Source organism: Bison bison, unplaced genomic scaffold, assembly GCF_000754665.1.
Source record: "Bison bison bison isolate TAMUID 2011002044 unplaced genomic scaffold, Bison_UMD1.0 scf7180017864190, whole genome shotgun sequence".
In the NCBI taxonomy this organism is placed as follows: Eukaryota; Metazoa; Chordata; class Mammalia; order Artiodactyla; family Bovidae; genus Bison; species Bison bison.
In genome coordinates this window covers 337,348-360,174 of record NW_011494762.1, presented here as the reverse complement: position 1 = coordinate 360,174, position 22,827 = coordinate 337,348, and the positions used below count along the sequence as shown (strand labels likewise).

At 40.9% G+C, this 22,827-nt stretch overlaps 1 protein-coding gene across 1 annotated transcript in view; it reads right to left on the bottom strand.

The window, feature by feature from the left end:
- Positions 1 to 371: 371 nt before the first annotated feature.
- The window catches only part of GAD1 (glutamate decarboxylase 1 (brain, 67kDa)), a 39,599-nt gene continuing 17,143 nt past the window's right edge, over positions 372 to 22,827 (bottom strand). The window contains exons 7-17 of the mRNA XM_010843801.1: positions 16,514 to 16,626; positions 15,049 to 15,164; positions 14,885 to 14,964; positions 14,606 to 14,660; positions 12,939 to 13,055; positions 11,701 to 11,765; positions 8,632 to 8,710; positions 7,392 to 7,541; positions 4,961 to 5,068; positions 3,427 to 3,516; positions 372 to 2,022 (exon numbers count right to left, since the gene is read on the bottom strand). Coding sequence (XP_010842103.1) covers positions 1,849 to 2,022; positions 3,427 to 3,516; positions 4,961 to 5,068; positions 7,392 to 7,541; positions 8,632 to 8,710; positions 11,701 to 11,765; positions 12,939 to 13,055; positions 14,606 to 14,660; positions 14,885 to 14,964; positions 15,049 to 15,164; positions 16,514 to 16,626 — 1,147 coding nt within the window. The 3' untranslated portion in view covers positions 372 to 1,848. The remainder of the gene's footprint in view (positions 2,023 to 3,426; positions 3,517 to 4,960; positions 5,069 to 7,391; positions 7,542 to 8,631; positions 8,711 to 11,700; positions 11,766 to 12,938; positions 13,056 to 14,605; positions 14,661 to 14,884; positions 14,965 to 15,048; positions 15,165 to 16,513; positions 16,627 to 22,827) is intronic.

The window sequence follows — 22,827 nt, the reverse complement described above, 5'->3', positions numbered from 1 at the left end:
TACAAGCGCCAGATAGGGAACTCCTTGTATTCCAAATGAATGAGATGGTATTATCATGGCTTAACAGAATATTCATAGAGAATGGTCTCTATTTCATAATGACCCAGCACCAAAATATATTTCTTGAGGAAGTGAACTGGGCCCACTGTACAAGCATAAGCAGCTGGAAGGCACAATTCTGTGCTCTTAGAGGTATTCAGATACTGTAGATACCAAGTGGTGGAAGATGCCCATGAGAAGCAAAATTTTTCAGCCATGCACACTTCTGCAATCCTAGTTCTAGAACAGTGCCTGTAACAGAAAAATAAAAATTTGAATGAATGAATGGAACTCCAAGATACAGATAGGAAAATGAAAAATAGGAATTTTTCTTTTTCCGAGTGTGAACCACAAATTTTATTTAATTAGAATCCCAATGATTTTTAGATAAGGGGCTTGGGAATCTTAAGACTGTGGATTGAGTCCCAACCTAATTAAGGTATTGACCATCACCTGAAGTCAGCTGGTGAGCATTAATGGGCTATGGTGATCCCAGCAACCATAACTGGAAACCTCTCTTTTCTGCATGAAACACATACTGAAAGAAAAATTTGTTCAAATTCTCCACAGAGAATATTTTTATTTATTTATAGTCTTCTTGCATACTCTAAAATGCACAGTGTGAATTTCCTTTCTTCAAAAACAGTTGTGAGCCTGGTCAGATTGAGATCTTCAGAGTCTTCGGAAACATTGCCTTAGGTTTGCGCTAAGGGAGTCACAGAGATTGGTCATGAACTACTACAAAATTACAGAAGACCTAGTTATTATCCAACAGTTACTAGAAAAGCATAGAGAACACCCAACATACAGCCAGACAGAGTAATAGAAGAGCAGATGCTATGTAAGTCTCGGGATTTCCATATATAGGATGTTATGTACAGTATCAGAATTCTTTTATAGATGGTAAAGTTATGCTTAAATCATTATTTTAAGGGCACTCTAATATAATACAAGTCTTACTAATTTCAGTCTTTTCTCTTTGGCTCACAAGTGCACGAAAATACCATAAACAATTTTCAGAACTTACTGCATTAATATATAAATAAGATACATTACAAATGAGAAGAAAATACAAGACACCTCTTTAACATGGTAAATCTCTGAATATAAATAAGCAAATATTTCATTTACCTACAAACAGTCATTGAGATCATTACATATATTCTTCCCCTCCCCCTCCTAAGGACAAACAACAGAAATATGCACAACCTACACAAATTAAACTCGAAATATACAGCAATAGCACACCTGGAACAACGACTCTGCTACTGTTTCCCCCTAACAGGATCCTAACGGGGAGGGCGGGACGCTTGTCACCCAGTGGCTCTTTTTCTCATCCATCATGACTTCAGACGGGAGAAATACTGACGGTGAGGTCGCCTGCCAACAGCATTTTCCTTGGTCCCCAACACACAGCATTTTGAAAAAAACATCTTTTCTGGGGCGGCTGGGCAAGCTGGTTTGCGGCATGTTTGGCCCCTCAGTTACTGAGGAAGAAGGTAAAATGGATTCTCTTGGAGCGGGAGACATGCTGTGATCTATTACCACACTCACTAGACAGACGTGTATTTATAGAGAGAGGTATATATAACTGTACATGTATACTGTGTTCCTAATGTGCAACTTTTGAAAGAGAACATTATTTCCGGCTAACTCTAATAAGCTTAAGGAAGGTTTTAACAGTATTCTTCAAGATATTCTGTTTTCCCTCAATGAAATGGCCTATGTGTTTCAGCAACGTATAGAGGTTTGTTCTAGAGTGCGGAGGGGAAAGGGAAGTCCCAGAAACTGATGTACTGTGGGTGGCAGTTATAGATCCTGGCCCAGCCTCTCTATCTCCTCAATGAGGAAGTCAATATCAGATTGGGTAGCGGCTGGGTTGGAGATGACCATCCGGAAGAAGTTGGCCTTGTCCCCCTGAGGCTGGTAGCCAACCATGGTTGTGCCAGATTCCATCATCAGGGCTTTGATCTTTGGGGCCACCTTGTAAGGGAAAACACAGACAAAACTCAAGGTCGATACGAACACCATGCTCTTTTTCATAATACAACCCATTTCTTAGTTGCAAAAAAAGAGCAACCTGCTTTTCATCATGTATTTACACTCACACAAAGGCAAAGAAGTATTTTACACCCAAGTTTCTTCAATGGCTAGTATCTAATGACTAATTTTTAAATTGACATAAACAGTTGATTTATAAAACTGTGATAGTTTCAGGTGGACAGAAAAGTGATTCAGGTATACACACACACACGTTATTTTTCAGACTCTTCTTCATTATAGATTATTACAAGCTATTGAATATAGCTCCCTGTGCTATACAGCAGGATCTTGTGTTTATTTTATATATAGTAGTGTGTATCTGCTAATCCTAAACTCCTCGTCTGTCTTTTCCGCCTATCCTCTTTCCTCTCTGGTAACCATAAGTTTGTTTTTTATGCTTGTGAGTCTGCTTCTATTTTGTAAGTTCATTTATATAATTTTTTAGATTCTACATAGAAGTGATATCATGGGATATTTGCCTTTCTCTGTTTGACTTACCTCACTTAGTATGATAATCTCTAGGTTCATCCATGCTGCTGCAAATGGCATTATTTTATTCTTTTCATAGCTAACTTTCATACCGTTCTCCATAGTGGCTGCACCAATTTACATTTCCACAAACAGTATAGGAAGATTCCCTTTTGTTCACACCCTCTCCAGCACTTATTATTTGTAGGTTTTTTGATGATGGCCACTAATGACTATTTAAGTCTACCCAATCATACATTCCTACAGAAAGCATTGTGCAACTGAATTTCAAAAGTCAGACACAGGACAATGATAATAAAGTCAAAAAAACAAAAATGAAAAATTCACAGGGGCAACAATACAAATTAAGACTTCCATACAGTAATCCAGCACCTGGAATATTGTCTGGCACATGAACTCTGCTCACCAAATATCTGTTGAATGATTAGATGAGTGAAATAGTATATAAGTTAAATACAAACAACTATAAGTAACATATAAACTAGATATAGAAACCAGTAACTAGAATGAATCAGCATTAGAGGTGACTCAAACTTAGTAAAAGATATTTTAATAGACATGGTTTGGTATGGAAGTTTCAAGGAATATGTATATTATTCAACTGCACAGCACATAACCCCTCTGATGACAAACACCAACCTAATGCAGGGATGTATTCCCTAGAAATTCCCACTGCATCTGAACCACAGTGGGGACAATTCAGACCCAAGGAGAAGAATATAACAAGATGTCTCTGTATCACCCCAAACCTTTAGCTTTCATTTCTTTCTGTTCAGACAGACCCCTAGAATGAGGATGTTCTGACCAGCCAGAGAAACTGCAGAGGGTTAGAAGAGACAAGGAGAGATTCCATACCCTGTGTAGCTTTTCCCGTCGTTCGGGGCTATCTGGAACACCCCTGAGGCTTTGTGGAATATACCAGAAACAGACGTTCGTATGCTCAGGCTGTAGCGATTTTCACAAACAAGCATGCAAAAAACAAAACAGAAAATTAAGAGAACTTGAGAGAAAGCTGTTCTAACTCCCCACCCCATCCCTCAAAAAGGCTTCATGTTACTTCTATACTTGGGAGAACAAAGCCCGGTTTATCCCATCATATCTGGGAAGAGAGCTATTTCCCATAACCAATTTTCTCGATGATTAAAGTTACCCACCTTTGAACACCGAAATATTAAAAAAAAACTACATTTGGATCATTTCAATAAAGGGTATTATCCATCTTGCCATCTTGTAGTGCCTCATATATAGAAGATGCTCACAGCATTGTTAATTTTTTTGGTCCTGAATGTTTTGACTTTATTCTATCAATACTAAACCTTCTCCTGATTACTCAGGATTATCATAATGAACATTGATACTGGTTCTAAACTGTAAGACAGGGCTTACTGAGATGTACTGGATTGTTCAGTGGTCCTTCCCTAAGGACCCTCATGCTTTTTGAGTCCTTCTGCATTCTTGCTACAGTTTTCCAGTTTCCTTCCTAATTGCTGTCTGCCATCACTGTGCCTACCTTTCATGGGTTGGAGACATCACATTCGTCTTAACCTGCTAGTGGAACATTTAAAATAGTGTAAGTGATGAGTGTGAGGCCCCAGAGGTGAAACGCATGAGCATTGTATGATGGATTTGAACAGCTTAGGGCTCTTTCTTGTTCACTTGGCGACTCTCCAGAGTGTTACAAGTAGTTGAGGTGCCTGATAAATAGACTGAGTTGAATGCAGGCAGTGTTTTATTACACTGGATTATGAGTGTAATTCCTTCTATTCAGCACTGGCTCCTATTCCAGCTTTCTTTATTCAGCTGTGAGCTCCAATAGGGGAGAGATGGTACCTGTTTTGGTCACTACTCTACAACCAAGCTCCCAGTCTGGGGCAAGACACACAACAGGCACTCAGCCAACAGCAGAATAACAAGCACCTGACTGCGTGCAGTGTGGATCTGAACTCAGGGCAGAGACCATTTTATCTTGCTCTCCTCATAACGAATCTATGTAAAGTACAACTTCATTTTAGGACCAGTCTTGGGAGACAAGGGTCTGGGATCGGTATACCCATCCCACAAGCTTCTTGGAACTGAAGAACACTTTCTCACGGAGGTACAACACCACTGTAAGTTCCAAGAATGATACAGGATTCAGACCTGCCAAGGAAAGCCCTCTGGTCTATGAAGGACTGGCTGAGAACTACACCTTTCTCGAAGAGGCGAAGGGGAAAAGTTGTCCCAATGCTACTGGAAGAAACATTTGTGAACACAGAGGGAAGTAAACGAGAGTGCATAGAATGAAAATTCAGAAGCAGCTTCTGGTAATGTGGGACACTACAGCTTCAGAAGCTTCCCTCTGTAATCTTCCCTCAATAGATATTTGATATAGCTAGTCCAGACAGCTTACCTCACCATCAAAAACCATCTCAAATTCTTCTCTGTTTTTAATCTTGGCATAGAGGTATTCAGCCAGTTCCAAGCATTTGTTGATCTGATTTTCAAAGCCCACTGTACCCTGTTTTTAAAAAAAAAAAAAAAAGAAAGAAAGAAAGTCATATTTGTTGGTGAGAATTTGCATTTCCCTGTGATGGCATTGAGAGGGCTTTGCTGTCTTTATCTATCAGAAATATACAGAAGAGTATTCTTGGAGATGGTTAGCAAGAACCATCTCATTGAATGTGTGTGGCTTTCTCACAGCTCTGTATGTGATAACATGTGCCAAATCTCTTTTGAAGGCATTCTAGTCTCTGGGCAGTTATCCTCAACAGGGCTTTTAGATTCTTGCTAGTAATTCACAGCCTGAGCCTGAAGCCCATTTTTGGTTTGCCTTAGGCTGCTGCCACCCAAACTGTCGTCTACGGACATACACTGTAACCAGTCCACGATGAGATGAGTTGAGAAACTGAGATTAAGCAATAAGAAACTTCTATGGCCGTTTGACAGAGTAATTTTACATCTACTGAATCTCATTTTTAAAATTGATGTTTACATGTGTTCCCCCTCCTGAACCCTCCTCCCTGCTCCCTCACCAGGATCCCACCTTGGTAACCGAGTCACTGTGAGCCAAACTTCCGGGAACACATGTATACCTGTGGCGGATTCATTTTGATATATGGCAAAACCAATACAATATTGTAAAGTTAAAAAATAAAATAAAAATTACTTCATGAAAACATAGACACTAAAAGGTTAAAAACTGATCAACACACCACTCAATAAAATTTTCATAACTTGTTTATAAAAAAAATAAAATAAAACTGATGTTTATATTTCATATGGCTTTCTATTTCATTTTTCTAGCAATTCATCTTTATTGCATTGGTCTATGACAGGTTAAAGAAAAACCCAACTGGTTCTTCAGAGAGTTGGAGAAATAGTACTTTGGAACCTACCTTCCCCAGAAGGAAGTCCCGACCAAACACATCCCCCTCACTCCCAGACAGGCTCCCCTCCACATAACATCGTATTACCCCTTCGTGGTGACAGGCAGGCAGGCAGAAGGGGAAGCAGTGGTCTTAGGACATGCCCTGAGACGGCAGTAGCTCCAAGTATTGACAGACTGACTGAGCTTGAGTTTCCAGAGCTAGCGTGGCTGATTAGTGACAGCAGCACGGGGGGTGTTGAGTGGGTCGGCGTCAACAAGGAGAGCAGATACACAAGGCTTGTGGGTTGCTAATGCACCCGGGCCAAGCCAACACTGGCAAAGCAGCAGTCATCGCGGAGCACGTGCCTGGGCCAGTCTGCCTTCCTCTTGGGAATGAAGCCCACACCAGGATCCCACCTTGGTAACCGAGTCACTGTGAGCCAAACTTCCGGCAGATGGTTCAAGGGGTTATTGTTAGGCAAAACCAAGGCACAAATTACTGAGACAGGCCATGTGGTTATTATATTTCTGAATCATAGGGCTCTTTCTTTTCCTACAATTCATGGCTATTTATATGCTTAAAATACCTGTGATTACTTTGTGGTAGAAATCAAATTCAGACTATTTCTATATCAAGACAAAATGACTTGGTGAGGAAAAACACTAATAATCCATCAAATTCTTCCTACAGAAGAACATTTAACTAGATGTTTGGCTGGAAAACTTTGTTGTTTTGGTATCAGTAGACCTAATCTTGAAACTTACTAAAATTAATTTACAGTAGATAAAGAAAAATGATGGTGGTGATCTAAAGCTGTGAAATCAAAATTGCCTTTACTTGACTACATAAAAATACTTTTGAAACAAATAGTCACATAGTATTCCTTTTCCTCATCCAAAATTTGAGGGAAATTCCAAATGCTTGCTTTTTTTCTTCTAGACATAGAAAAGCAGCCGTAAAGACTGATGAATACAGACACAGCATGCTTCGGTTTAGGATTTCTTAGAATCAAGTATGCATTTTCTAGAAGAGGGTATGAAATAGGTTGTTATTTATATAGAACTTAAAACTGGCATATACATCCCATCATTCGTGACCTCATAAAACAACTCAGGGTTCTGCACAGAAAAATGCAATAATTTTATCTTTATCTCTTTCTCAACATCTGCACTAATAATTTCAGTATCCCTAAGAACTGCTGTGGAAGCCCTTGGCAAAATTTTTAGTGCTTATAAGAGAAAGTTAAAGAAAATGTCATGCTAATTCAAATTGAGACTGAATGGAAAGAGAGAGAATTTGACATAAGGGATAAAGTTATTTCATTCACCAGCAAAGAAAATACAGTTAACTCAATTATCTAGATATTGATTACACACATAATGAATTATCTGTGATACAGCTTTGCCTCTCTTTTGCCAGCCAGCCTGTGCACATTACACTTCTGCTCTATTTGCTGAAGGCCACTCTTCATACCTTTGCTTTCCACATCAGCCAGAACTTGAAGATGTCTACGTGGCGGCCGCACTGAATGGCCTTGTCCCCAGTGTCATAGGAGACATCATACTGCTTGTCCGGCTGGAAGAGGTATCCCGCACACATCTGGTTGCATCCTTGGAGGATACCCTGCCATGAAAATCAACACATGGAAATCTGTATTCTCAGGACAGAAGTGTGGATGGCTTGGAAACAAGGCATGCTGGACTTGGGGTCACATACGGCCTTTCTTCTAATATCTCATGAGGACTTGCAGTTGTCCTGATGTCCTTCTCTAAAACCACCATTGGAAGAACCTTTGCCCCTTCTCCTCTGTCACTCTACTTGGAAAACTATCTTTTGTCTCAGATGCCAACCATGAGGGCCCACCCTATTGTCCCTCTGAGGGGCATTTGGAAATGTGTGTGACTGTTTCGGGTTATTTCACAGACTGGGAAGTGCTATGGCATTCAGTTGGCAGGAGTTGGGGATATAAACTTCCTATAGAGGGTGGGACGGTCTCATGTGTAGAAGAATCTTCCTTCCCAAGGTGCCCCCTAAAAGGTGTTCCAGTCCATTCCCAGATCATCTATGAAGTTAACAGGCACTCTACTTAGGAGTGGAGTAAGGAGCATCTACATTTGTGGCTGCCACAGGACAGAGACAGGCTTTGTGAATGCTTCAGTGTGCAAAAGTTTTCCTGAAGGAACAAAACTCTCCAGGGCAGGGTTCCATTATTAGATTCTTAAAGAAGAGAACAGGCTACTAACTCACAGCTTTTTGGTCAACGTTCCTTGTTGCCCTGAGTTGACATTTGTAGTTGTGGTTCTGAGTAATTTGTTTCAGCTCTTGGGGCCACAGACTCACGCTCAGAACCTGAAGTATGTCCTCACCACCTCTTTTCATCCTAAGGTGAGAGGCGGCAGCTCAGCCAATCACTCTCACTTTTGAGAGAAGGAATGTGGGATGAAATAATGCCCTTGTGGTTTCCTCCACTGGCAGGGCCTTGAGCACTGAACAAGGAAGAAGGAATAGTGCAGAGCAAGAGCCAAGGGAAGGTGCTGGGTTAGCTGAAGCCTAACAGACACAGGAGGGAAACAATAGCTGTGGCAGGCCTAGCCAGGCTGTCAGCCTTGTGAGTTCCTCAACAGGTACTGTAAGAAGACCTCCAAGCGTTCCCCTTCTCATGCCTTCTAAAAGGTGTGCAGGCCACTAGCTCATCTCTAGGGGAAGGACAGACCTTTTCTTTTACAAGAATGGCAGAGCACTGCAGCAGCACACCCATCATCTTGTGAGGGTTCCAGGTGACAGAGTTGGCCCTGAAAGAAGCATATGACACTCTGAGGAGAAGGTGCAGGGGTCAACAAGCGGCAACTGTCCGCTTGAGGAAACCATCACCCCCCACAACTCAAGTCAATGCACGTTTTCAACGCCCAGTCCCCTAAACTGACCTCATACTGGAGTGCATAGCCTTTCCCTTCTCTAGGGGATCTTCCCAACCCAGGGATCAAACCCAGGTCTTCTGCATTGCAGGCAGATTCTTTACCAGCTGAGCCACAAGGGAAGCCCCCTAAACTGATCAATAAGTGGTAAATAAATACTTTGTGGGCAGACGCAGAGTACTAAGTAGCAAACTGCCTCTTCTAAAAAACTGCTATTAATACTAGCTAACATTTATGAAGAGCATTTATTATGTTTCCTGTATACCAAGAGCATTACAGGCATTTTAACAGTGTGGTGTCATGGTTATGAACTCAAGCTTTGAAGCCAGATTACCCAGGTCTGAAACCTGGCTCTGACATTTGCTGGTTTGGGGAAGTTACACAACTCCTTTGTGCCTCAGTTTTCCTGACTGTAAAGTGGGGAGAATAACATCTACCACAACGAATTGAATAAAGTTAGTAAAATGAGTTAGTAGATACAGTGCTAATAACCATGCCTGAAATACTTAATTCTTACAACAACCCTATCATATAACGACTACTGCCACCTCTATTTTAGATGCAGAGAGTAAGGCACAAGAGGGTTCAATATATCACCCAAAGTCACACAGCTGGGAAGTGTTGGAGTCAAGATTCAAATTCAGGGAGTCTAACTGTCAGTCTACTGTTCATAACCTCTCTACTAGACTGCCTGCCTCTAGGCAACAGATTCAGGTTCTTTCTGCCTTCCTTTTCTTATAAATCGGACTGGTGATGCTGATCTACTTGCTTATAAGGTAGTATGAAGGCTGACACACAAAAGCAAGGATCAGCTGGACAATTCTGGACTTGGACTACTTAGTAGCATTGTTTAAATGCTAAATAAACATAATCTTGCCTGTTTAGTCTGCAGTGGTAGTTTAATAAGCATGGTCTCCTAGCAACCGCATCACTCCGTCAGACACAATTAAATGGTTAAGGAGCGCACTAGCTAGGACATTATAGAAACAAACAAGTGTAATGTATGACGATTAAAACTTGGGTAACTCCTTCCCAACGGCCTAGCCCACAGCTGGGCTCTGTGCTTTAATACCTGTGAAGAATGTTTTCCCCAGACATAGCAATTGGCTTGGAATTACACTGCCTCTGCTCTCCCTGGAGCTAAATTCCTGCTGAGAATTTTTAACCTCTTCATCTTGCTTAGGTCCAATAGAGGGAAAACAATTTAGTGTATACTTGACTATGGAGTCTATACTGTTGTTCAAAGAGAGGAAAGGCTTGAAGTACCTTCCACCACATGAATAAAGAAAATCTTTATGAAAGAGACTTATGAAAAGTTGTAAGTTGACTCAATGTTATCTCATTAAAAAGCATCAGCATCAAGCCATATTTTACAAGGTAGTGAATTTAATCCATTTTCTCACAGTTATCATGCACTGAACCATTAAACAATTATACACAGATCTCACAAAATATCTGACATTTTTTTTGAATGTCCTAAGGGACTGACGTAAATCATTCTTCGGTGCTACAAGTGGAAAGTAGTAACATATGATGTAGATTCAGTTTCTTTCAGAAGACATACGTGCTTTAAAATGTTAGAAAAGGAAAAGTCTAGTGCAAAATGTTTCAAGTTTTCGCTTGACTCACAGATGGAAAATGGAAATTGCCTGAGAAATTTAAAGTACAGTTGGACCGGCCCATCTACATATAAGATCTTGTCCTCCAAGTTAAGGCTCATATAACTATGCTTCAGCAAGTTACGCTTCATCCACTCACTCAGATATTGGCCCCTCCAAGCTGAAAGGCAGGGGGTGAGGCACAGGAGAGGTAAGAACACTTGGCCCCATGGAGCGCCTCCCTGACGTCTGCTGCCGGTCCGCCTCTCCACCCTCATCTGCTCTTGCTGCTCTCTCATTGCTCCAGCCACAGTGGCCTCGATGATGGTCCTTCCTCCAGCTTGCCATGAACATCCTTCTTCAGGGCCTTTGTATTTGCCCTTCCCACCACCTGGAACATTCTTCCTGTATTTGTCTTTCTATCTCCATTTATCCCAGAATCTGCTGAAACGCTACCACCCTAGAAGGGCCTCTGACTATCCTGTATAAAATACCACACCTTGGCAGATGAAACATCTCCTCGTTTATGTCCAGTCCACTGGACAGTAAGATTCGGGAGGGGAAATCTTTTCATTGACACCACCTTCCATATCTTGCCTTATTTTTTTTTTAATGTGCCAGGTACACATTTTTAGAAGAGTGCCTGGTGGTTGGGCTGAAGACAGGTACCTGGTTCATGACAGGTGCTCAGTAAATAGTTGCTGAACGAATCATTGAATCTATGTGAGTTCATTCCAGATCAACATTTAGGAGTTAGGTCAAAATCATATTTGGCTTAGAACACCCACTGAATGTGAATGGTAAACAAGTAAGTAAGGCATGCTGAGTGTCCTGCCCTATCCTCAGTTTAGTGGGAAATGTAAGCTTAGTGAGAAAGAAGAATGAACTAAATCAGCACCTCTTCATGTGCCCTCAACGAACTCTCATTTAGCCTCCAAATGCCCACCCTGGTAAGTCTCTCTTCTCTCCTGCTCAGGCACCTTGCAATCAGTCTGCTGTTGAGCTTATCACAGGGTGTGGTAACTCTTTGTTTGTCTTTCTCTTTTACTAAACTGTGAGCTCACTGAGGCGAAAACTCATTTGACTAGGAAATCCATCATCTTTGATTCCCCAGTGCCTGGCATACAGTAAGTGCTCAATCAGTGCCTGCTGAACAAAAGTGAGCTTCAATAGAATAAGATGTTGGGAATCAGGGCAGACACATCAGTGGACCCAGCACACCATGTGCTGCATGGCCTGGATGGAGGAGGCCCTGTGCTCAGCCCTTACCTCTCGATGCCACTGAGCTTATGGCGGTGCTTCTGGGACATGAGCAGCCCGCCACCCCAGGCAGCCTGTGAGGACAGAGAAAAGAGAGGGAAAGGGACACTGAGCAACACTGATGAGTCTGAGCCCAGTCACACCACACCTCTAGCAAAACATGATGAGAATGTAAATGGTGAAAAACATGAGCTCCTCTGACAAACAGAACCCACACAGACTGTTCCACCAAGGGCAATTGTACTTATTCATCATTTATCACATCTTCTTCAAAAGTTCCTCCAGATTAATGTCAGGGTCGCCATGCAAGTAATACAGATAAATGGGGCTGAGCCTGTGGAGCTGAGATCCAAGGCCTAAAGTGCTCTAGAAAGCCAGGGACACTTGAGATGACCCCCTGGGGGGCTCTGGGAGCAGGAACACACAGGACTAGAGGTTGCCATCTGAGTCTACCCAGAGTAGAACTCTAAGGGCTTCTGAAAACCTTGGAAGGCAGCAGCCCTGGTGGGCTTGGATTTTCCGCAACTGCTCCTTCAAGAGCAGGACATTTTGCAGGTTCCCTGATGCATGTTGATCAAATAGCCTGGGACACCATGTGACATAAGAACAGACTTTGTAATCACTTGTCCAATATCAGGGCAGATAATCCCATTGTCCACTTGTAAGAAGTTAAACCCATGAGAGAATGGAGAGAGAGAGAAAAAAAAAACACAGTCACACATGTGAAAATCTACCTCTTATGCTCCTAGGAAATGGAACAAAATCTCTTAATTGATACCACCTTCCATATACAGCCTTATTTTTCCTACATGTACCAGATATGCCTGTCTTTTCTTTTCATTCCTTCCTTTCTTTTTAAGAAAAGTGTCATAGATGGTTGGACTGAAGGCAGACAGCTGAGTGTCCATATTCAGATTCATGGCCAATTTCTACACATTGTATCTTACATTTTTTTCCCCTTTGAAATCAGTTGTATTTTACTCTACAGCCATTTGTTCAGAAGCTTTCTGGGAAAGTGATAGAGTTGAACTTGTAGGTTGAACCATAGAAGACAGAAATTGGCCAGGAAGGACTGAATAAGCCCAGGGCACAGACAGGCCTGGGTGTACGCCTGTCATGAACAGCCTGCTAGGGACAAAAGAAATGTGGTGGGGAGAGAGGCTATGGGAGAAGCTGGAGGAAAATCATAAAGCAGAGCTGCTTCCACCCCTCGAAGGGCCCAGGCCACTCTGAGTTACAGCACTTACATCGACATGCAGCCAAAGGTTGTATTTCTCACATATATCTGCAATCTCCTGTATCGGATCAAAAGCGCCATAAACAGTGGTGCCAGCAGTTGCATTGACGTAGAGAGGGACGTAACCCTATAAGAAGGACAGGCTGATTAGTCTTTCTAACCTCCCTCCTTTCCACACAACGAACTGCAGTAGCATTCATTTCCAACAGAGATCAGCTAAGCTGGTGTGTATCTGATACTATATGTGGGACTACTCTCCGTTGGTGCATTCACTCATTCCTTCATTTATTCAACCAATATTTTTAGTGACATTCATGTGCCAGGCCCTGCTGAGGATGCTGGGAACACAGCAGTGAGCACAAAAGACAAAGACTTCTGTCTTCGTGGAGTCTGCACTTTAATGGTGAGTGACTGACAATCAACAAATTTAAATAAGAAAAATAAATAGTATGTTTAAGAGTGACAAGTTCTATGGCAAACAATAAAGCAAGAAAAAGTCACAATAAATGTCTGGAGTGATGGCGGGTATCTGAATGCCATCTGGACAATACTACATTTTAGAACCTGTGCTGTTCTAAGTGTATTGATGTAATAATAGTATGGAAGCATTGTTTGGTTATTGAAAACAGATCTATGCACTATTTCCTTAAGGATAGATACAGTAAAATTTTGGTGTGAACAAGAAATAAATGAGAAAGCAGAGTAATAGAGCTCAGACAGGCTTGGGAAAGTCTGTGAATCCTAGGAGATCCTCCTCTCCCTTTGCTCAGTCCTCGAGACATTTCTATTTCCTCTGCTGCTGCTGCTAAGTCGCTTCAGTCGTGTCCGACTCTGTGTGACCCCATAGATGGCAGCCCACCAGGCTCCCCCATCCCTGGGATTCTCCAGGCAAGAACACTGGAGTGGATTGCCATTTCCTTCTCCAGTGCATGAAAGTGAAAAGTGAAAGTGAAGTTGCTCAGTCGTGTCCGACTCTTCTCGACCCCATGGACTGGAGCCTGCCAGGCTCCTCCATCCATGGGATTTTCCAGACAAGAGTACTGGAGTGGGGTGCCATCACCTTCTCCGAATGCCTCTGCTGAGACCCAGGCAAACAACCACAGTTAGAGAAAGAGGTACAAGAATGTAACCAAAACAACTAAGAGTTGGTAAATGGCCTGACAGCTGCCTGGCAGTGCCTTATGATATATCTGTTCTGTGTGATTTTTCTGTTTAATAGAACTTATCGAGGCTGAATTCACCAATTATCATGGGCCATCTGCCAGAGCATGGAAGCAATTTGCTAAATAGAATCCTAACCTTAAATAATATTTGTTAAAATGAGATTACACCTAACAAATAGCATGTAAAAAAACCTCAATTAGGCTGTATCTTTGTGAGACTTGGATAATGGATTTATTGAAGTACATCAAACTAATCATTTGCACAATGAATATAGAACCAGTGGATTAATGATGGAATTTCTCATTTTTCAAAATTAAAAAATTGATACTTTGTAGACACAGCTTTAAAGCCAAGTCATCACACAAGCTAAAAATAAGCAAACATCTGAGAAAAGAATTTTAGAAACACAATAAAATTATCTCATATCATCAAAGACTTTTATTGTCGGAGGCAGAAAGATTATTTTAAAAAATCTGTATTCACCAGTATTTAGATACATCATAGAGTACATACCTTTTGCTTGGCTTCAAGAATTTTTGTCTCTAAATCAGCTGGAATTATCTTCCCCCTGTAATTATAATAAAAGGAGAGAAATTAAAATGAAGAATCAATGAGATTGCACATGGAAAAAAACTTCAGCAGCAGCAAAAAGTAATTTAATCGGATATTTTCAACAGACCATTAGCAGCTTGGCACACTGTACTGAGTCAGTTCTTAAGCACAATAAAACAAATTTAACAGATGAGCACATTTAATACATCAAGAAGCTAATATTCACTCTCCCCTGCCTACCTTTCATTGCACTTTATCAAAATCACATTGTCGGTTCCAAAGCCAAGTGCAGCCCCAGCTTTCTTTATGGAATAGTGACTCTGCAACAAACAGAAGCCGGACATTAAATGTTAGAGAGTTCCTTGGAAAACACCACAGTCCATGAGCAAGTGCACCCAACTCACGTGTTCTGAGGTGAAGAGGACAAGCTTGGGCACAGCCGCCATACCCTTGGTCTTAACTTCCGGGAAGTACTTGAAGCGAGCAGCCATGATGCTGTACATGTTGGATATGGCTCCCCCTATCGTCAAGAAGACACAGTAGGAGCTGTTGGGACGCCCTCGTTACTGTTTTTAACAACAAAGGCTGATGTGGTATCTTAAGAGACAAGGGAAGTCAGAAAGGGGAAGGAAAATATCCTGATAGGTTTTGCTGGCTTCCCTATTGCCAGAGCTTCCCTCTGGTCCCTTTGCCTGGAAATACAAATAATCACACTCATTAACAAAGCCATGAAGGCAATTTGGCTGGAGATGATTCATTTACTCTGGTGCCCGTCCCACCTGAAGCCTAGACAGCAATGTAAGAGATGGCAGCAGCAGCGGCTGCAGAGATAGGTGAATTACAACCTTCCTGCTCCTACATTCTGCTCAGACTATTTACTGGACAAAGATGAATCTTTTCTCTGAGCCAGAAAGACAGAGAAAAAGAGAGTAACAGAGCCTATGGAAGCAGTGGCACTGCCTGGGTACCGTCCTGGAATAACAGCCCAACTGAGTTATTGAGTTATTTAGGAGAACTCCAAGTGTATTAAAATAAGACCAAACTCATATTTACTTAAGTCAAGATGCAAGGAGAACTGAGCTCACCAGGTATGTCTGGACAACAAAAGATGAGCCATGTTTGCATTAGTTACCTATTATTAAATGGCAAATTCTGTGGATGAATTGCCTGGACAATTGCAATTTTTATTTCTCTTCTTTTCCTCATAGTGGCTCAGATGGTAGAGAATCTGCCTGCAATGCAGGAGACCCAGGTTCAGTTCCTGAGTCAGGAAGATTCCCCTGGAGAAGGGAATGGCAATCCACTCCAGTACTCTTGCCTGGAAAATTCCATGGACAGAGGAGCCTGGCAGGCTACAGTCCATGGGGTCGCAAACAGTTGGACACGACTGAGTGACTAAGCACAAGCACAGCATATACAATCACGCTGTCTCTGACACCACTCCAAACTCCCTCCTACTTATAAAATTATCTGTCCTTGTTTTAAAGATTCTTATTGTATCTATACTGAACTACAGATTTAAAGTAAATATACTATTTTGGCCAAAATTGATCAAGTCACTGATAATCTTGATTCCCTAATCCCCAGCTTAATCAAACTGCTGTCATCAGACCGAGTTGTTTAGCCCGGTTTAGACACAGCCTTTGTCAGTTTGTACAGGTTTAGAACAGCCTTTGGTTGGTTAGAACACAAAGAATGTAGTGTTCTTGCTAGCCTTTGCTCTGACAAAGAAGGCAGAACTATTGAAAAATCATATTTTTCAGGTCATTGTTCTCCTACAAACTCACTTTGTGCTTAGTGTTCTCCAAGATCCTAAGGATCCATACTGCAAACCTTGAGGAGAGTCTGGAAAAGAGAACAGAAACCTACCAGGAGAAAATATCCCATCACCATCTTTACTTGACCATCCAACTATCTCTCTCATCTTCTTAAGTGTTATTTGCTCCATGAGGACAAACACTGGTGCAATTTCGTATGTAAACCTGGAAAGGTGGTGAAAAAAAAAAGAAAATAAAGAAGTCAAATCTTATTTGGAGAACACAGATCACTGGTTTAGTTTTGTACTTAGGTTTGAAAAACAGACGTTCAAAACCACTAAAACAATTCATTTCCTAGTAGGGTATTGACTCACTAATCACAAAATATCAGAAACCAGCCTGGGTTACTGAGAGAGGTGGTGGAAATACCTGCTCTGTGATACTTCAGCAACAAAATAGACTTTCATCTGAAAGGAATGTCTTAGGTGTGGTCCACCCAGAGAAATAGAAGGAAATAAAATGACTTTTCTGGGTTCCTTTCACTTCTAAGAGCATAGGATGATGGAAATGCTAATTGAAAAAATATTCTAAGTTCTATATAAAATCTGCTTGCAACATTTTTTAAAAAGAGACTGCCAATTTCATACTTGTAGAATCTATAAAACCCAGAACCAAAGTTTATCTTTTAAGAACAATGTAAACATCCGAAAGCTAACCATGAAGCTAATTGGAAATATGGACCATATTTTAAAGATCTCAATATAATTATCTACATAGTTTTTTACTGATGATCCCTAAGGACAGTTAGGTTTCTATAACTCCCTGAAGTCAATACCTGTCAAGAATAATTACAAGTGATGATTTCTAATGACCAATTACCAAAACACCAAGAAGAATGTCAACTGGCACACAGCTGACTGAGGGCATCAGATATACTGGTAGGTTAGCTTTGACTTCTTATTTAAAGGTAGAAAGCCATGCTCTTCTCAAAGCAATTCAAACACAAGCACAGTGTAGTGAGTAGTCATTGAAACAAGATCATGGTACCAAGGCACAGGGCTTAAAAGAAATCAAAGAAGGTCAGTCTGTAGAAAATTAAGCCAGAAAAAAAAAAAGATATTTACTGTGAGGCTTTTTGTCTTTCTTCTTTTTGCTTGGCCTTCTTAAGCATTGGAGTTTGTGGGCTCGGCTCAGGCCATGCTCCCTGAAGAGAGATTCCTAGATTGACTCAGCCAAATGATAAGGGGATATTTTATCCCTGGTTAGGGTATTCAGGCTGAATGCCAATGCTGAGGACTAATGAGAATTTTTGCTAGCTTAATGATTTAGAAAAGCTGTTTGCAAGAATGAGATAGCAATGGTTGTACAAAGACACAGGTGAAGATACTAAGTTTTAAACATGGAGAAAAATTAAACAATCCAATTAATCACATGGTGGTAAAAGAGGACAAAAAGATCCTGCAGGATTCTCAGGGTATATCTCTTGGAGGAAGAATTCTGTTTTCAAAAAGAATATGTCTGTTTTCCTTGGGAGGACCCTTGAAATTTAGGAGGAAGACCCTTGGAAATCATGTGTTCAGTTACCATCACCTCTGGAGGTCACAATCATGCTTTGGTTCTGCTCTGAGCCCCATCACCGTAGCAACCAACACTCCCTCATGTCTGATGGCCTGATAAAGGAAGAAGAAGAGAAGGATTCCTGATTTAGCCTGTGCTGCTGAGTGTACCAAGGGGCAAACTCATGATGTGGTTCTATCCATTCTTGAACAAATGCGTTATAAACAGTGCCACCAATTGTTGGCAAAAATGTATGCATGGTAAAGAGGTACTGGTGGCCAGCTGTGTGCTGGAGTCTCAAAGTACCAAATGAGAAGGCTCTCTAGGGTAAGGCAAGGAATCAGTGGAATCATATACCATAATATCAGAACCTTGTCAAGGACTGGATGAAAGCTGGACCAGAACCAAGTCAGTGCAGGAACCACAGGGGGAAGGGAGAAAGGATGGTGTGGAAGACCAGAGGGTTGGTCCACTTCATGATTTGAATCAATTTAGGCCCCAGATTTGCATGAACTAGTCTTACCAGGAATATGACCATTACTCTCAGGATCAGGAGGAAGAATCTAGAGAGTTCGATCATGAGACCATCTGATCTCATCAACCTCAGGTTCCTTATTTATGCCAGGTTCCTTTTTTATTCCAAAAGCCTTAGTTCTGTTCAATAACTAGTTAATGAATGAATGACTATTCTCTGCCAAGTGGCTTTTTATATACTGAGGAGACAAAGTTGTCACAAGACACCATTCCCAGTCTTGAGGAAGAAGTTTACTAGGATGAATCCAGCATCTTGGCCTTAGCTTCATCCTATTTGACAGCCCTTGCCTGGGTCTGAAGGACTAGTTTAACCCCACAGCTGACACCGAAACTTACTCTGATTCATGATCTTAGTCCTGACATCCCCTCCTGGAAGCTGGTAGCTTGCCCCATGGTTGTCGATCCTCAGCCAGGCCTGTCACATGGGCTGACATGGCGTCCCCATTCTTGACACTCCCTCTGAACTTGCTTTCTCATCCGGGCCATGTTTACAACTGGGAGTTTGCTTGCACCCAAAGCCTCAGAGAAGACTGTGAAGTTCAGCCTAGAGCAGTGGTTCTTAACTGAGATCATGGATACTCTTAGGACTTCCAGGAAAGCTACAGTCCCTCTCTCCAGGAAGGCAACGAGGATACACACATCACTGTGTATACACTTGGAAGAGACTCTGCTCTTGCAGCCAGGACTCCAGGTTTGGTAACCCTTTCCGTAAATGACAGATGAAAGTGGATAAAGTCAAGAGATCAAAGGTCAAATATGGATTCAGAAGAAGCTGGTTAGGTGCCAAAGTCATAGTACAGGATGATATTTCAGAATCAGGGGATAAGAAGCTAAACCTGCCAAAAGCTCTAGGTTGAAGCATAAGAACACAGGACACAGGATTCAAAGTAAGGATTTAAAAACAGTATGATTTTGACATTCAGGAGTGACACTAAAGGAGAGTTTCTATATTCTGAGTAGGGGAGTGAGTCAGCCTGTTTTAGTAGTTCAACTCACCTTCCCAGTGGGTTTAACTCTGAACCAAGGCAAACTGATTGTTAAGCTGATTTTCTCTGGTGGCAGAATCTGCCAGTTGCTAACCAATATAAAAATTTCCCTTACTTCATTCAATTTTATCTGGGGTTGCAATTCATTCAGATCAAAGACTATTTTCTATCTTCTCTAGGTGTGACCATGGGATTAAGTTCTGGCTAAAGAGATGCTATGAGAAATGTCATATGGAGCTTCTGAGAAGGTTCTTGGAAGGAAAGAGTGTGTTTCCCTTTTGCCCTTCCTCCCTCTTTTCTTTCTTTCCTTCCTTTGTCCTTCCTTCCTCTGCCTGCACTCCTTTATGAGATCTAGAGCATATAAGTGATGGCTAGAACTCCACTAGCTAGCTTGCACCATGAAGGTGCGGATACTGAAGATGAGAGCCACATGCCTCAGTATGGATCAGAAAGGCACAAGGACCCTGCATCTTGGTGACTGCTAAGACAGGAACTATTTTAATGAGAGGAAGAAATAACTTTCTATGTTGACTCACTAACTTGACACTCCTCTTAGATTTTATCCTCCTTTTGGATAGAGTGGTTACCTTAAAAGTGGTTACACACCTGAGCGGGGAGCTTAGTGAGCTCCTCTGATGTCCAGAGATGATGAGAGACAGAAAGAAAAGAGCTGGAAGGTTGAAGGGAGGAGGGGTTGCAGATGTGGAACAGTGACCTGTGGGGTGGCTGCCTTTCCTGGGTGTGTGCATTGTACCTTGTACGCACTGGGCACTTAACCCTGGCATCCTGGTTAGTCTTCAGAACTACTCTGTAAGATGGATATAATTCTTCTTCATTTTTTTTTTCTGAAGAAGAAACTGAGGTTCAGAGAAATTCAGTGAGTTGTTCCAAGATCTCATGTTTAGGGTGTTTTCCAGCCTGAATTCCAAGTCCTTTACATCAGAGCTGCTTTTCTATGACAAACGAGGAACGACTCACTACAGGCTCCTTTGTAACAACCTGCCTACTAGTATAAAGTGACGGATAACCCGCACAGAAAATTCCATCTGTGTAATTTTTATGAAAATAAAGTGCTAGAGACTTGAAATCATAACCTCATAACAAAGGGCTGTGATAGATCTTGCCACTGGGATTATGTATTGTCATCAGGTCCTTGAAGGCAGGCTGTTGTTTACACCCGGGCACTGCTCTACCTGCACAGTTGTGACCAGTGGCCATGTTTTGGAAGAAAAGAGCTGTATATGCTGTGGCCAACTACACACTGGTGATGTTTTCTCTGAATCTTCACTGAGTCCTTTGCTTGGAAGAATATATCTCCAAGCTGAATGCACAGGAAGGTGTGAAAGCATAAACATGAATGTTCCTTCTGTTCTAACCATCAGGTGCCTTATACTTTGTCACCGGGATGGAAACACTGGATGGTTCTTTTAAAGAGACTATACTGAGGAATGTAGTTATTATTCTGTATTTCCAGTGCCACCCAAACTCAATGAATATTGCAGATCAAAAAATGAGTATATCCCTAATTAAATCCTACTCAGTCAGAAAAGACCTTTTTGCCATTCTTTCCTAAACTTATTTTGAACACTGTTCCCAGTTGGAGAAGGTACTGTCACAAGGGAGCCAATTTCTACACAAGCTCCTGACAGTGCTGCCACATTTCATGGTCTTCCAGGGGAACTGGCTTAGAACAATTTCTAGATAATAGTTATTACTTCTTCAGACAATGCCTTGTCTTGAGAACTGACAGAAACGATTTCACAATTGTAAATAACCTTTGCGATCGATCTGTTGGAATCGGATCATATTTTATAAATATCCACTGTTCAGTACAGCTGCAATTACTATGTGCCATTTAGTTGGACTGGCCTTGACCTCAGATGGCTGGGCAATATTTTAGCATTTCATGGCTGAGCTAAGGAAAGAGTAAGGGACTTTGATTTTATGAACACATACCAAAAAAAAAAAAAAAGAATTTGTGAGATCGCCTTGGTTAAAGGAAAGCCTTTTAGGAGAATATGTGGTCCTAAATGGTTCAACAGGGTGAATTTCTTTTATTTACCTTGAGATTGAGCTATATATATATATATTAGGAGATCACAGCCAAGAGGCCTACAGAACACACATTTAAAGACACTGAGAAAATTCGGTGCTTATATATAATTAAGGGTCCTTGGGCCTTAATGTGTATATACCTTTTACTCTATTTTTCTCATTTATTTTCTAAATACTTAAGTTTCTTTTAAAAAGCTAAACTTTCTAATTAAAATAATTCCTTACTGTGAGATGTTCAATTAAGCATTAGCATCTTTTTCAAGTTATAATTAATATATTATGATGTCTATGTTTGCTGATATGTTTTTTTATCTCACAAACCACAAAGATTATAAAGACTGGAAGAGGAGGTTTTGTTGAGGAGATCATACAGGTGATTGTATCTTTGACCCGAATTCCTCCCAGTTCTCCAGAGCCTCAGTGATCCAACACGGACAATCCATGAAGTTAAACTTGATTTACAAGCAGGGAGCAGGAAAACCATTTTGCTTTTCAATCAATTTAATCTTTTATGCCTTTTAGCACTAATGGCCTTGGTTATCACATTTGCTTTTTAAATTTTGTCATTGTTTTAAATGAATAAACAAAGAAGGAATCCTTAATTAATAGAAATTTTTCTGAATGTAGTTAAGTATTTTGAGTCACATCATTAAACAGCTTTGGAACACACACAAATCAATATAAGTTTAAAATGCCCTTTCAGGCTTTGTGGCTGGTAGTAGTTTATTTAAGAAAAATAGAATACCTAGAACTTTAATAACTTACATTCTATCTTGATGTCAAATGAAATTTATCTTTTTAAATAATACCACTCTTTAAGCTAAATTTAATTTTCAAGCCTACTTTACCACAAACTTAAAAAGTAGATAGTTATTTTCCAAATATTTCTAGTGACTAAAATCCATATAACTCTTATAAAGTCACTTAAAAATTGTTGCAATAACCATATTATTTCCCTCTGGATACTTTCATAGAATGTAGTACCATTGTCTGGATATACAGAGAGTGGTAAACATTATCATAAAGTTAAAGAAAAGACAGTACTCAGTAGGTTATGATGACTTTCCATCAACTAGTAATCTGTCTTTGTCTTCAGAGAGGGCATGTGCATGTAAGAATAAACTGTAGGGTGATTACCAGAAGAGTACCCAAATATTACTTGCACACACACCCCTCATACCCACCAGGACTTTAGATCAGTTTCAAATAAATTTACAAGAACTTAGAAGCAAAGGCTTTGGAAGACTTTGGCTTTGCCTACTTAAATAAATATGAAAAAAATTTCACATTCAGA